Here is a 16,495-nt window from a genome sequence, read left to right as displayed (position 1 = left end):
AAGCAATGCACAATTGCCTATACAGGTAGTCCCTGAGTTAAGGACAACCGACATACGGATGACTCCTAGATACAAACGAGCTTTCCTGCTCACTCATGTGCAGGATGGAGGCTTAAGGGGGGGGGGGCAGCTTGCATGACTTGCAGAAGAAATCTTTTGCTAAACACAGCTAAAGGGTTGTGGGTGATCGCTTCTGCAAACTCTTGTAAATCTTTAATGACCATGACAAACTCTGCAGTTGTTTCTTTTTGCACATCAAAGCACAGCTTGCTTCAGAGGTTAATGCAAGTCTAGGCTCCATAAAGTTTTTTTTGCTTTGTTTGTGATTAATTCACATTAAGAAATTTATACAGTAACTGACACCACGCTGCCTAATAATATGTTGAGACAAACATCTTTTCTTATTGCATTCATTAAAATAATGTACCTGTTCCGACTTACATACAAATTCAACTTAAGAACAAACCTACAGTCCCTATCTCATATGTAACCTGGGGACTACCTGTACTCTGCTTGCTAAAATGTTCTGAGCTCTGGGACTGCTTAACAAACTTGCTTCAGGTACAAGAATATTATTTGTAGATCTCAGTATTCTTAGAAAAACATCATAATTTTTTGAAACACAACTGAAAAAGTAATGCTTTATTAGACTTCGGGTACTGACATTAATAGCTATATGTTGTTTTTTTTTCACAATTAATGATTTCTGCTTTGTGAATGTGATTTTATCAGCATTACAAAGTGCACAAAGAATTATCACACACATCAGGATTCAATAAAAAGGCCAAAGTACTATCTTGTGATGTGCAAATCTGCCAGAAGTTGGTTTGACCCACATTTGGTTGTTTTGTTCAGTTGTTTGCATCTAAAGTTATGGTGTTGTTTTTTGTTTCGCTGTATCACCCTATACTATAACCTTCCAATTATCAAACAAGAATATTAGGTTCAAATCATTAAGATACAACACGTGCCAGCTTACACTGTGGTATTAATAGGAAGAGTTAAACAACTTTAAACAGAGAGACCGAGTACAGCATTTTGATTAGAGCAAATAGCCTTTGAAAAGTACCACAGACATAAAACATGACAACTTACATTTTCAGATTTTCCTTCTCCTTACACAACATTTGATATGACAGTCTAGCAGCACATAGAGCATCCTGAAAGCTCTTAAGTGCTTGGCATAGCGTTTTCTTCCAAGTCCTTAGTGTGGTCAGCTCATTCAGCAGATCTTCACACTTTGCCAGTAAAAGCTCAGAGCCTCGGCTATCCCCATCCTTGGCTTTCTGAACAGCAGACTCTTGAGATCTTATTTGCAAGATATCATTATGAAGCTTCTAAAGTGGAAAATGGAAAGAAGACAGTATAAAATAAAAGTTCCTATTTATGAAGTATATATGGACTTGTTCACAGTAAAACTAGAGTCTTCTTACAGTGTAAAGATAAGAAAAATATTGGTTGCAAACCCATATTTGATCAAAATGATACCTTTGTAAAAATAGGAATTGTCCTAATTCTATGTGCCACCACAACACATGATTTGAACTATCCACGGGGCTTACCAAAGGTTCAATTTCAAGCTTTTGCATCCTATTGATTTAAGAAGAGAAGCAGTTTTACATAGATCCTTAAACTAGAAAATTTTAAAATTTCCAGTTGGCTTGCAGTAGTCTTCGTCTTCTACAGCCTACTAATAGAGCAGTACCACACTATGAATTATTAAAGCTCTCCAAGAATGGAAAAGATAGACTATCATGGAATAACCTGGGTGATCCAACAAACCTGGATAGATTTCCTAAAAACCAATGGCTATTAGTTGGCAAAGATTTTAAATCCTGGACCAGATCCATTACAGATTTGCTGGATAACCCAGGTTCTTCCATGATAGTCTATCTTCTCCATTTTGGAGAGCTTTAATAAATCAGACCCTATGTCTTCAGGGACCTATGCCCTACCCAATAAGGGTGTGCAATGTGTAAGCATCATGTACTGCTTGAAACAATTATTACTTAAATATTTTTCAAAATCTTTTGGGACTGTGCAAAGAATATTGACATTTACCTGTTTTCACAAAGGTCAACTACAAACATAAAATGGGATCCGGTGTCATTGCACATATTGTGCAGAAATATGCACAACCTGGTGGCATTAATACATTATTAACAGTCAAATGATACCATGCAGGCCTGTAAATCCCTAAAAGTTTAATATGGTTCTATTTTGCCCTTTCTGACCTCACATCAACAAGCTAATGAGCTTTACACATAGGAATAGTTTCCTGAAAACATCTCTACACCCTGATTTAGGAATTGATTAAAGAAGTGGGCTGGTTCATGGAAGGAGACAATTGTGTAAAGGAATACAATTACTTCCAAGTGTAAAATGCTGTTTTACCTCAATGTCTTCAATTTGTTTCTTCAGTTCAGTCATAGTTAATGTTAATGGATGTTTCTTACAACTTGTGATGTTTCTGTCCAATGCTGCCATGTGTAATCTTTCTGGACTCTGTTCAGATTCAGGTGTAGCACAAAAGAGCTGGAGAAGAATCAATAAATAGGAAAAAGAAAACACATTTACTTTAAAAAAAACCCACATGAACAAAAAAATTATGACAAAGCTGGAAAGATAAGCTTGGCGCCCCTAAGCAACCCAATCTGCCATGGTAGTTTCATGATAAAGTATTATTTAACTCCCAACCTATATTTAATTTCTATGGAAGGTGCTAAATAACCAGACCCCCTGGCCATTTCGTTTATTTTCCTGGCTACTATATTGGTATCTGGGGATCTATAGTGCTGGGACTGCAATAACAGGGGTCCAAATCTCATTGGTATTTATCTATTTTATATTATGGAAAACTCTAAAACCGGCAACAGAGAACATCTGAAATGGAAGATTTGAGAATTATGGCAAAAAGATCTTTCTCTTTGAGTAGTCAGAACCAAATCAAAGTCAGGCACTGACTCAGCCCCTTAGACTCCATCCATAAAATATTCTTTTAGGAATTATTTATTATTATGAGTTTCCTATAAGCCACATTCACACCAATGAGCAAAACTGGAAAATACCTTTCTGAGACTTTGTGGAAGGTTCTCATGACCAATCTAGCAAAAAACTTTCGACTTCTAAGAACTATTGACTATTGATAAACCCTTCAGTAGTAGGAGGCATCTTGGTTTGGTCCCCCATCTAGTTTTTTTTTCAATATAATGTTTCCATTTTTTTTTAAAACATTAAAAAAAAATGAGAACATTAGAATATCTGGTGGTAGAACATCCACTAGAAGACCGAACTGTGTATGATAAAGCATCTTTACATACATGTACATGGTAGATGCAAGCTGCCTTGAGAATAGCCTTAATTCCTAATGGGTCATCAATGTGCATCTGCAATACAAGGTCATTTCATATCACATTCAACTGGAGTTGTCCATTGACAGTACAAGACCAGCTGAAGGTGACTACTAACAGATATACAGATATTTTTCTAGTGCAACAGAACAGGGGTGGGCTGGTGCACCCCCCAGCAGGGTCAGGAGAAGAACTCCACCGGCCAGAGCCGCGGACCATGTATCCCGTACAGAACGCAGCCTCAGGGCGGTGGGCGGTTGTGTCTCTGGAGTCTCAGACTTTCGATGGGAGAGTGGACAGGTTCTGGCATCATGACATCACTCTGGGGGGAAGTTTCTTCCCCTTTAAGTGACACTTGGCTCCCCATGCATGGGCCAGAGTCCATGCATTTAGTGGTACGCAAGCTCCAAAAGGTTGGGGACCACTGCAATAGAACATGAGATGCGGTGCCCTGGGAATCAGGATATAGCTTTAGGATTTCCATGTGCATTTAGGTGCCAATGAAATTAATGGTAACTTTAAATAAAAATTCTTGATGAAGCTGCCCAACTGAAAAAAAAACTAACCTTCAGCCCTGCTCCAAAATCTTTCACAGTGCAACCAGGCCTGGCTGTGCACAGACTTTGCAGAGAGAAGTCCTAGTCATGTCTAACATCTACTGCTCAAATGTGCAACTCAGTACTTTCATTCTTATGGCCGGTCCTTATAAATAGTGGTCACCAGGCATTTAGAGGGGTACAAGTCCAGCCATAGGAATGAATTGGCCAAATGCCTGATAGGTGCTGACCACAGCCTTGACTCCTACCACAAGGGCAGCTGGGGGCTGGGCAGTAAAGAACTTGATTTTGTTAAGTGGTTGTCATTTGAATGGAGTGGCACAGGACACACACAAAAATGTAAATAGGTTTTAAATATCTCTATAATTTCAAATATTCTCATTTTAAAAGTGGCCCTACAGGTACAGTGATATAAATGTAATGATTTGTGTTTCTCTTCCCACTTTCCTTAAGCGAGAAATAATGCCCAATTTTGTTCAGACGGTAAGAATGTGATGACATAAAATGGCATCTGTTTTACAAAGGCAATTGCTGTACTTACAGCTGACAACCAAGAAATACTTGAAAATGAACACAAACCAAATCACCGTGCATTGAGATGACCAGATGGACACACTTCAGAATTAATGCGATTCTACTTTTGTAGTATAGCTGTCACTTAAACACAGTGGAAGCATCAGAGCTAAAACCCAGCATATAAATTCACAACAAGCAAAGGACATCACTGAGAGGTAAAATACAGTGATTTAAAATAGAACTATGGGCAAAATGAATAAATGGCATATATGATCCAGTCTATTGTTAGAAGAAGTTTTGGATAGTTTCTTCTGTAATATCATATTTTTCATCATAAGTGGATTCTGCCAGTAGATCCATTTTCATTTTCCACTTACTTTAACAGACCAAAAGTGGCAGATAAGGTTGGGGAAAAAATAAAAAGCTGCCATGGTGTACTCCAATCAGCTTTAGCTTGCTTTTTCCTATTTTTACTAGAATTGCCTAAAAGTGTTTGGTTGTCATTTACCTAAAATCCATTTAAAACTATTCTTCCATTAAAGGAAGAAGATAAATAATTGATCCAATGTAATGACTAAACAGATGATACAGGGGTGCTCAAAAAACAAAATATGCCAGTTACACGGTGCATCATATCTTCATATTATCTTAGTATAGTATTTATATAGCAGCAACATATTATGCAGCGCTGTACAAAGTCCATAGTCATGTCACTTACTGTCCCTCACAATCTAATATCCCTCCCATAGTCATATGTTTTTAATACAGTCCAAGGCAAACTTTGTGGGAAAGCCAATTAACCTAATTGTATGTTTTTGGAATGTGGAAGGAAAACCGGAGTACCCGGAGGAAACCCACGCAGACACAGGGAGAACCTGCAAACTCCATGCAGATAGTATCATGTCCGAGATTCGAACCTGGGACTTAGCGCTGCAAAGGCCAAACCTATATGTCATTTTGTATTAGCTCATAGTTCTACTTAAAGCCACAATGATAGATATCAGGTGTCTAAAATACTCTGTACGGTGAAGAGACATATTATCAGGCAGAAATGTTACATGGAATGTTTAATGAGAAAACTGCCACCATAAAATTATACTTACTTAGATCTCACCTTCAGCAGCCAAAGAATTAAAAAAATTACATTATAAAACCTAAAACATATACATTTGCATCCCATGTAACAATAAATAATTTATTAATAATAATATTAAAAAATATTAATATTAATAAATATTTTCACAGTTGAAAAAGTAGTGAACCTGCCGGTGTCCCTGTAAAAGTTTAACACATTTATTTATTTCATAGTTTGAATAAAGCGATTTTGAACCCTATGATTATAACCAGCATATATTTATCCATATATTCAACACATAGATCTCTCACTGTAGCAAGCCATTTCTTATTTCTGTAAAGAGGAGAAATTGAAGTGCACCAATCTCTGCTAATCCCACATGTGGTCACACAGAAGTTCTAATATTTAGGTATTTAAGGAACATAGAGGTTCTGTCTTTTTACACACAGACCTGTCAGATAAGTGACTCAACTGTTTAAAAAGCTGAAGTCTGGCCAAGACCTTTCCCCCAATGTCACCTAAATATATTTATTACCCCTATAACCCATCACCCTAGTTGGTATAAAAATAAAAACCGGTGCCCCAGACTTAGTCCAATCCATGGCCATGTAGTGCAAATCCAAAGTTTTACTTCTTCTGGTAAGCAAATACTTCTCTGGGTGCCCATATCATTACCTAATTCACACTGGTTGACCATAAAGTAGTACTCACAGATTCAGGAACACCAAAAAGGGCAAAGGAAGTTTTTTTTAATTGTGAATGGGTGCGAGTAAGCTGGGTTGGGGTTCTCTTTAATTTTGCCCAAAAATGGGTTTTAAAAAAAAGGATTAGTGTAGGACAAACTGCATAATGGGTAAGAACATATATAAAAAGGGAATATAATAAAATTACAGAAAATATGGTCAGATCATACTCTTAAAACATTTTAGAATCTGCTGTGCTAGGTCCAAAATGCAGCTCAGATTTGGCTCTATCCATGTGAGGCCTGCTCTGGCATTATCCGACCTTAAAGTTGATTTCATGACAATGTTGTTCCTCGCTGCCCAGGCTAACCAATTGAATTCTCCAAATACCATTCTTTAACAGAGTTAATGTACAGTTACTAACAATCAGCAATCATCTGACCATGTCTTTGACAGTAAAAATGAGTAAAAATAACCAAGTACCTTAACATGGCTGGTAAGCTTTTCCAAGGTTTTCTGTGTGACAGTATGATCCCCACCAATAGGTGAAATATTGAAGAGTATCTCATGCATCTGTTGCTGGAATTGGGTGAATTGAGGGAGAGGATCCTCCAGGGCAGATTCTGCTTCTCTGCTGCTGGGTGGGATAAATTGTTCACCAACTGGTTGGATATCCTGTGTCTGGAAAGTAAAAAAGTTTAAATGAAGCCAGCCTAGAAAAACAAAACTTGGTCTGATTTGACAAGCAAAAGAACTGTTGTCATTGGGTTTAAAATGACCTTGTCAGGGGTTCAAAAAAGTGAAAAGAAAAAAAATCCAAAAAAATGGATATCTTTAGACCCATTTGCAGAGGAGATCCTGGCCCTAATCAAATTCCAATCCTTTGATTGATTAGCAGCCCCCCCCCCCACTTTGCCACCGCTGTACCATCTGCTGATCCCTAGTCATTGCAGGACACAAAACTGATGTAGGGGCTGCAGGTAAGAACCAAAGCAGCCAGTTTCTACATACCTAAGTGTGGGGTCAGATTGGTGTTAGGCGATATCTTTTCTCACAGGGTAATTCCTACATTTTTATTTACTACCCCCTGACAAGGTCACTTAAAAGTGTATACCTAGGCAACATATAAAAAACATTAAGTACAACTTCGAAAACACTATCTGTCGATTCTGCTAGAAAATCCATTGTGCAAGTTTTGCAGAGCTGGACTTGGGCAACAGGGGCCACGGATGCCAATCAAAACCATGGAGGTCCCAACCTTAACACTTTCTTTACAACTTTTACATTTTGGCTTCTGTTTTAATAAGTAATGGACAAGTTTCTGTTTATTTTCCTAATAAAACTTATGACTGACTATCCCATGTGAAAGTAACTAATAACATGCAGACCGAATGTTTTTACCATTACAAAGCCATTTTACCCCATGATGGGACGTAGCATTATTCCTACAATGCATAAATATAATGCAAGCTTTACCATTTGGCTAAAATTAAGAACCATCAGGAGATAACATTGAGAATAAATTGTTCCTGAGTAGAAATCAAAGTCGGTACATTGTAATTAAACCCCAGAAGCATAAAAAACATGTTTACAAAAATTATTTAGTGTTTCTGAACATCTTGTTTCTCATTTATAACACAATAAAGTGCCATTGCGGATGTTTTGGAATGTGCAGCCAACTCACATTTACTTCCACAATGTCTTCAAAATGATCTCCTAACACCTTTTCCTTGTCTATATCTGAACTGGGAATACTGGCAGCAACTTCTGAAAGCCCTTCCGTGGAAGGTTTGGTTTCATCATTCGGTGGCTAAGCACAGAGAGGAAGAGTGTTCTTATTACCATAATTATTTAACAAATGCAATAATATGCTATAGAGTCGCCTGAGTCCCGCTGGATGGATCCCACCGCCAATACAGCTACCAAGCAAAATATGTTCTGATTATTGTCTGCTCAACTGTGGCCTAATTACTGAGTATTCTCTTTCTAGAGTTTTTTTATTACTTTCACATGTCACATTTCATGCATTAGATTAGTCTAACTATTTTATTCACTGTCCCAAAGCCTAAAGTTTGTGTGTAAAAATCTAAAAACTAAGTGCCTAGTAAAAAAGGTGAACCTAAATCTGGGAGGGAACCAATAAAGCCATACTTTTTCAACAAGTACAGCTATCTTTCTGTCCCAAACCTTTTTCCCCCATCTCCCACCCTGGATGCATACCTACATCTGAGGACAGCTACCCGGGGTAATTATTAGCACCTCTGGGTAAATTCATCCTTCTCATGGCTGCACTTGTGCAGCAAAACCTTATAGACATTTTTGTGTGTGTCTCCTGATAAAGGAGACCTCAGAAGACAGTCCCATAAAAGTTTTTTTTTTGTCTGATGTAAAACTTCTATTATATTCATTGTTTATGTAAGAAAAAGTAGTGGCCAAAAAAACACCAGTGGGTGTATCAGCCATTTCCATACATAGTCCTCAACATAGTTTATAGAAAAGGCGGTCTTTCTTTCTCATCTGAGACAATTTGGGAGATATACAATACTACAGATTTACTTTGAGTTTAGTATTATAGTGACTATTACAAACAGTGAGAAAAATTAAAATTTAAAAAGACAAAATGGGGCAAATGTTGGTAAAATAGCACTTAAATGGAACTCATTGCTGCAGCTTGGCTAGGGCTGTGCATCTAGCACTCCTGTGCCCTCCGACTCTTCATCTTCTGCTTGCTTAGATGTTGTGACTCCTGGTGCTCAGGCTTCTGTTGATACAGGGCACAACGCATAGCAAAGATTGGAAAGACTATGGGCCTGATTTATTAAAGCTCTCCAAGGCCAGAGAGGATACACTTTCATCAGTTAAGTTGGGTGATCCAGCAAACCTAGAATGGATCTGGTCCAGGATTCAAAATATTTAGTAGCAAATAGCAAATGACTTTTGAAGAAATCCTTTCCAGGATTGCTGGATTACCCAGCTTCACTGATAAAAGTGTATCCTATCTAGTCTTGGAGAGCTTTAATAAATCAGGCCCTATATATGTCTCTTCAGGCCATGGGAGATACTGCTAAACCCTTAGTGTGTATATGCTGACAAAACATACCTGTGGGCCACTTGCTCTTACCTTGGCTTGTCTTTGACTATTCTTTCTGTCTGTTGCCTGCCTTGATCTCAGCCTACCCCAAAATGTATCTTCTGTCAGATGTTTCTGTGATAAACCCACATTTCCTGTCTCTAGTGTAGAGAGTCCAAGTTCTGTAAATCGTGCAGCAAAGTAGTTCATATACCACTAGGGTTGTTGGCCGATCACGACTACAGGGAGCTCTGGAGATGACCAGGTGTACCATAGATCTCTACTCAGGTAATCCCACATCACTTGCTAGCAATCACATCACTTTACTATTATTAATAATATTATTATTATTATTAATAAACAGGATTTGTATAGCGCCAACATATTATGAAGCGCTGTACATTAAATTGGGGTTGCAAATGACTAATACAGACAGTGATACAGGAGGAGAGGACCCTGCCCCGAAGAGCTTACAATCTAGTAGGTGGGGGAATTTACACACAATAGGAGGGACTTTAATGCACACACATCAAATTATGTTGGGCTTGTCTTGGGCCAGAATCTGACATGTGTAGAGAGATCGCCCATTGTCCTGGCCGAACCATGAGCAACCAATGATGAACAACCACAATACAAGTGAAAGGAGGAGAACACAGCAGGGTTCCGCTCGCTCGTTCTCCTCCCTTACCTCTTTATAGAATAGAATGGTGCTGTGTGTACAGTGCTCATCTGTTCACCTGTCACCTTTTGTTGCTTGAAATGATAATAAAAGTGCTTTTTCAGCAACAATTATTGAGCGTGTGTACGCAGCTTACCAAATGGCAGTTGATAGCACCTTGTAAAATTAACTATAACCTGCACATACAATAATCAGTAACTAAATAAGCTTTGCATATAAACAGTTTATGAAGCAAAAAACATGAAAACCAGCATATAGAGCATCGGTGAAATGAAAAAAGTCAAATTCATTTGACATTTAAAAAGAAAAAATGTAACTGTTTAGAGAAATTAGACATTTCATCACCAGAACCTTACATAAAACTGAAAGATGCCAAACAGGACGTAAAGGTCAACCTCAAACATATAACTGCTACTAATTTTACGCTAGACTTCGGCACTGGAACACAGACAGGAGATTAGATTCTTACCTGAACCTCATTTGAAATAACAACTCTTCCCCCGTCATCTGAAAGCACTTCAGCCGGGTGCAGTCTCTCCTCCACTGTAGTTAGCAGAGCCGAGTCTGGAAGGGAGTCATTGCCGCCGGCCGGTGAGTCGCTTAGCGAGGTCTCCAGTTGTCTGGGGAGAAATAACAGGAAAATTATAAATGGTCTGATGGACAGTTTAAAATAAATTACAGCTGCAAGATTTTCAATTTGTATGCGTATTAAAAAAAAAACACAGACTTGCCACAACGGAGACTACTTTTGCAAAGAAAAAGTCAACTAACAAGTAAATACCTAAAACAAAGTTCATCAATGAAATAACAAAAATAAGTAAGTGATTACACACATACAAAAATAACAGAGAATTAAATTAAACCTGTAATGAGTGGAACACAAAGGCTGTCATTATGTCTTCTTTATAAAAATATTAGATATCCAACTGTCTCTGGCTTCAGTATGAGCCTTTAGAAAACATGGAAAGCCATTTGATCAGCATGGCAGCCATACAACTAATGTTTTCCAATATAGAGGTTTACAGACGCGTGCCATACAAATTCACTTTAAAAAAAAAAAGCTATAATGGATTTGGTTTAGTTTTAATTTATTTTATGTTTAACAGTTTTATTTTTTAATAAACATTTAGCGGGCAGCATGGTGGCTCAGTGGTTAGCACCCTGGCGTTTGCAGTGCTGGGTCCCAGGTTCGAATCTCAGCCAGGACACTATCTGCATGGAGTTTGCAGGTTCTCGTTGTGTTTGTGTGGGTTTCCTCTGGGTACTCCAGTTTCTTTCCACATTCCAAAAACATACAATTAGGTTAATTGGTTTCCCCCCCAAAATTAACCTTAGACTGTATTAATGACATATGACTATGGTAGGGAGATTAGATTGTGATTGTAGAAAATATTAGATATCCAACTGTCTCTGACTTCAGTATGAGCTTTTAGAAAACACGGAAAGCCATTGGATTAGCATGGCAGCCATACAACTAGTGTTTTCCAATAAAGAGGTTTACAGAGGCGTGCCATACAAATTTACTTTAAAAGAAACCTAAAATGGTTTTGGTTTAGTTTAAATTTTTTTTTATTATGATTGTGATTATGTAGAGACATTAGATTGTGAGTCCTTTAGAGGGACAGCTAGAGACATGGCTATGGACTTTGTACAGCGCTACATATTATGTCGGTGCTATATAAATACTGTGTAATATTAATATTGTTGGGCACATGCATGCCACTGGATTCAAAAAGAATCATCAGAAAATGTTTGAGTTCAGGTTTTCTCTCTGAAATTGGATTAGGTAAGGTTTCCTGGTAATTTCACCCTAAACTTACTGGCTATGGTACTTTAGAGTATTTACCTAAAATATATATAAAAAAACAAGCTGCTGGCATCTATAAATATCTGGCAACTAGTATGCCTACACATACCTGCAGCAGGTTTTAGTTAGTGCATTGTCTGTTACCTCCCACCCCTATACATTCCTTATGGCCATTAGAAACGTGTAAGAGATAGGAGGGTTGGACAGTTTAACATTTCAGCTTTTCAAACCTTGTTAAAGTGATAGAGATGCTGTAGAAAAAAAAAAACTGGATTGCTTTAATTCCCCCCTACCCTTTCCAGCATATAATAACCTTTCCTTCATTCACCCACTGGCTTATTTTATGATGGGAGATGCAAATATACAATATTTACTCTATGGGCTCTATTTATAAAACATGGAATCAGACAATCCCTCAAACATTCCCTTGTGAAAATCTTCCAGGTCCATGTGTTTCAATGGCAGTCCTTGATTCCAATCGTGAAAATATTTTATTGAGTCCTATGTGTCCTATGTTACATTCCTATGTTACATACATACTACCGGTCACTGTGTGCCCAGCTCTGAACTCATGTATGATATTGGGAGGGGAGACAGGTCTACTTCTGGGTCCACTGAGGTCAACAAGAGCTAGGTCAACATTTCGGCAGAAAGTAGACCAACATGATTGCTTACATATCTCATATAAAAAAAACAATCCTTGCAACAGGCCATGGTGGCATAAAATGGTTAAAGGAAGGCAGAATTAACAGAAGTCGGCATTTTCATCTCCAAATTTTAGACCCAATCATCCAACAACTGAAAATGTGAAATCTCCAGGGAGGGAAAATCTTTTCCTCCGCATGCAGTGATATTAAGTTCTACAATGCCACAAATGAGACGGCTTCATTATTCTAATAATGGCTCTCTGATTCTCCCAGTAAACTTTCTGAAGAATTCCTAACACAGCATTTAATACGTTTAACACATCAACTGCTCAAATCGATGACCCCGTGCTTACCTCCTGTTGGAATCACAATCATCGAGACGCATCTGCGGTTGACCAATGGCCTCTCGCTGTTCTTCAGTTACTTTCACGCGCTCCTCTAATGCTTTCACCTTGGCAACTTCTCTCAAACTGTCCAAAGCATCCTGATTAATTTTCTTCTGAACAAATTCCGCACTTACATCCTGTCAGAAAGAACATATTAAATAGCATTAATAAGTGAGGTTACGAGCACTCAGAACGGACATAAAAATAATTTTATACTACAAAAGTAAAGAAAAAGTCATTTGCACCCCAAACTGATTTCCTTTTTGTTGACGAAGAGGAACAAGATTCAGTCTTTTGTGGTTCATTGGAAAGAAACTCAAACTGCTTGAGTGGAGAAACATGTAGAGAACTTACAGAATGGGGGACCTGAAGAAAACCTGGTCTGAGACGAATGTGGGGTGAAAAGCCAGAACTGATGACCTTCCTAAAGGCCAGCCCAAGTTTTCACACTTCCCCCGCCATGTCTGGCCATTGCCACTAAAATCATCCCTAGGCTGATTTTTCTTTTATATTAATTAACCTACATATCTTTATTTTTGTGACATCAGAGTCCCTGTTCCTCCTTGGGTGAACAGATCGTAATGAGACAAAGAGCCATAAAATGATGCAGCCCCATTCTTCTCCAGCATTTTTCTATAAGTCTAGATCAATGTGATTATGTGCCAATGGGGTGGATTTATCTGACAATCTGGCAGGATGTTGACTGAGTGATAATCAACTAGGCAGATCAAGAACTTCTAATGATTGCTGCAAGGTCAACTCTGGCTTGAAGAAAAGTATTGGTGCAAAAGCTGCTTTTTGCTATATGTTTAAGATCCTATAATGATAAGGGTGCCAATGTGATCACCAATGTCTGGCAAATTCCAGGGTGCAATGAACCCCAGGATAACCCTACTATGTCCCTGTTAGGTCTTACTGTCCGTCACTTTCCAGTGACTAAGGACTGCACAATCCATGAACGAGCATTGTACATACAGCATTGTTCTGCTCTATGGAGAGGGGAAGGAGAGAATGACGGAGCAGCACCAAGCTATGTGCTTTACCCCCTTATTTCCATGAAGATTGTCGTCGTCCATCATTCATGGATCCGCCAGGATGGTTGTTTGGACGATGGACGACGGGCACTGTACTTACGCCAGATTCTCGATATCGGCCCTGAGCCTATTGTCGGGTGAGAACCGTTGGACGTGTGTACGTAGCTTTAGTGTTCCAAGATACTATGGACCCGGATAGAAGGGTCAGGTGCTGAATTGCAGGGTTTTAATAATTTGGAGGAATTTACAAACCCAGGTAGTGTGAATGTATGAGTTTTAATCCTCTATTTTACTTGGGTGTATATGCCCACTTCTGTTAAAGAAGAAATAAAGAAAGCTTGACCTCAATAAATAAAATATTCTTGAATACATCATGTCGTTTGTCATTGTCACTCTTGTCTGGAATACCTTTGTACCACTGAGAAATTATAGAAGTGATCAAGAAAAAGAATAAGTGAATGCCCCTCAGGGCCAAACAAACTAATGACTAAATTTTGGGGAAAATCCCTGGTATCCAAATAACCCCTCTTCAAAAATGTTTTTTTATATTTATATTTACTCACTAAGTAAAGCCAACACAAGTACATATTGTAACTAATGTGAAGGTTATAATAAACTGGATTTATATAGCTCCAACATATTATGCAGCGCAGTACATTAAATAGGGGTTGCAAATGACAGACAGTGACACAGGAGGAGGAGAGGAGCCTGCCCCGAAGAGCTTACAATCCATTTATAGGAAAAGTATGGTGTCCTTCCATGAAATGCATATTTAGAGTTATTACTGTTCACTGTTTATATATGCAGCAACTTTTCGCAAAGCTACAAATTTAACCACCCTGAATTTTCATATTTGTGTTATTAGACTAAATAGATTTTCAAAAATAAACACTAAAGCAGCATTTCTCAACCAGTGTTCAGTGGAGCCCTAGGGTTCCTTCAGAAGTTACTAGGGGTTCCATGAGCAATGGCCAGTGTGTGCCTTCCAGGTCAGTTTAAGTGACACCAATGATGTTTTTGGCTATCTGCAAGGGTGACATTCTTCCCACTGTTCATGCTAATGTATTGTGAATTGGGGTATTTCTATTATTGTCAGTGGTTTCCTGAAGACCTAAAAGTTATTTCAAGTGTTGCCCTGTGTTTAAAAGGTTGAGAAAGACTGCACTAACGGGAGATTATAATGGCTTACATCGTTTTTCATTTAGGGTGCAGCACCACTCTTTTGTGAATGGGAGCACAGGGCCTCCCGGGACACATACGTCGCACATCCCAGGAGGCTCCGGCTGCTCCTGCATGCGCACAACAAGCCATTTTCTTTAATGGGTAAAAAAAATGACCATCTAACACACACATAGGCAGTGGGATCAGCACTCTTTTTTTTCCCCCCATGTATGTCACCCAATCTCACACCTGTGCAATGCGAGATCAGGTGATGTACGAAGAAGAAGGAAGAGGACACAATGGCAGAGCCCAGTGCTTCCCCCATGCTGCCCGAAGGATGACGCAGGACCCGACCACCTGATGGATCAACAGATCTGTGGAGATTGTGATTTTTTTTATTTTTAGTTTAGATCCCCTTTAAGTCAAGGGGAATAGTCAATGCTATACTTGTATCTTCTCCATTTATAGAATGAAAAAAAATTCAGAATATTGGCTGAATTTACAGGTGAATCATTTATAAACACACCCTGTAAAATGTATGCAAATCTTTCATCAGTTTTTCAGTAAGTACTGTATGACATGAAGCCTCACTGTAAGCAGTTTCTTAATTTTTGATTCTGATTGATTAAAAAGTTTCTTTGGTACAGATCCTGCCACTACTAACACTTTTTTTCCTGCTACCTTCAGCAGCTTTGCCAGCCTGCCATGACAGCCCCTTTAGTAACCCATTGGACTGTTCATTTCACAGATCGGATCAGACAGCCAACTTGAGTACACATGATGACCTGACAACTTGTGGATGACAGCAGTGGTTTATCATTGTTTACATGCACATTAACATTTGCTAAGATAACATAACTGGCAAACATAGTTATTAAAAAGTAAGCCAATTTAATAACTAGCACTGTAAAAAAGGAGCAGTAAAGCAGACCAACAGGCAGTAGAGGCATACTATACATAGACAACAATATACATATTTCTGACCCCATTTTAAATACATTAATAAAGTATTTACATCAAGATGGTCTTTTATATGTATATCCAATGACAAAGTATTAAAAAGACAATACCCTAAACACAGGATGCACTGCTATTGTGGTTTTATACATTTCTTTTTACCTGCAGCTCAAGTGGAAGTTCATTAATTTGCAGAAGGTTCTGTATCCCTCTGGAGAGCTTACTGATTTCTTCTAAATGTTTTTCTTGGTTTTCGGCCTCAACCTGGAACGTTGACAGAAAAAACAATTGATTTAACCAAGCATCACTGATGCCTAAGTGTGCATGAAAATTCATAGTTATTTAAATTGACTTGCAGAAGGACTTGGCCTAAATTTAATGTTGATTTATTTTTAATTTATACCTACAACAAGGCGTGGGTGAGGTTTGTAAGGGATCAGGAGTGTGGACTGTGGTTATACCAATACAGGTTGACATTCAAAAATCCGGCCTTCAATAGTCCGGATCCTTCAGTTTTCTGGCATGGATTTCGGAGCACATTTTCAAATTGACACTGTTTTCTGGAGGCGCTGT

At 38.4% G+C, this 16,495-nt stretch overlaps 1 protein-coding gene across 1 annotated transcript in view; it reads right to left on the bottom strand.

Moving 5' to 3' along the window:
- The window catches only part of SYNE2 (spectrin repeat containing nuclear envelope protein 2), a 202,439-nt gene that overhangs the window by 114,199 nt on the left and 71,745 nt on the right, over positions 1-16,495 (bottom strand). The window contains exons 34-39 of the mRNA XM_072427657.1: positions 16,085-16,186; positions 12,738-12,907; positions 10,400-10,550; positions 6,665-6,862; positions 2,395-2,535; positions 1,096-1,337 (exon numbers count right to left, since the gene is read on the bottom strand). Coding sequence (XP_072283758.1) covers positions 1,096-1,337; positions 2,395-2,535; positions 6,665-6,862; positions 10,400-10,550; positions 12,738-12,907; positions 16,085-16,186 — 1,004 coding nt within the window. The remainder of the gene's footprint in view (positions 1-1,095; positions 1,338-2,394; positions 2,536-6,664; positions 6,863-10,399; positions 10,551-12,737; positions 12,908-16,084; positions 16,187-16,495) is intronic.

The sequence above is a fragment of the Pyxicephalus adspersus genome, chromosome 12 (assembly GCF_032062135.1).
Source record: "Pyxicephalus adspersus chromosome 12, UCB_Pads_2.0, whole genome shotgun sequence".
NCBI classification, from domain to species: domain Eukaryota; kingdom Metazoa; phylum Chordata; class Amphibia; order Anura; family Pyxicephalidae; genus Pyxicephalus; species Pyxicephalus adspersus.
This window is presented reverse-complemented; position numbering and strand designations above follow the sequence as displayed.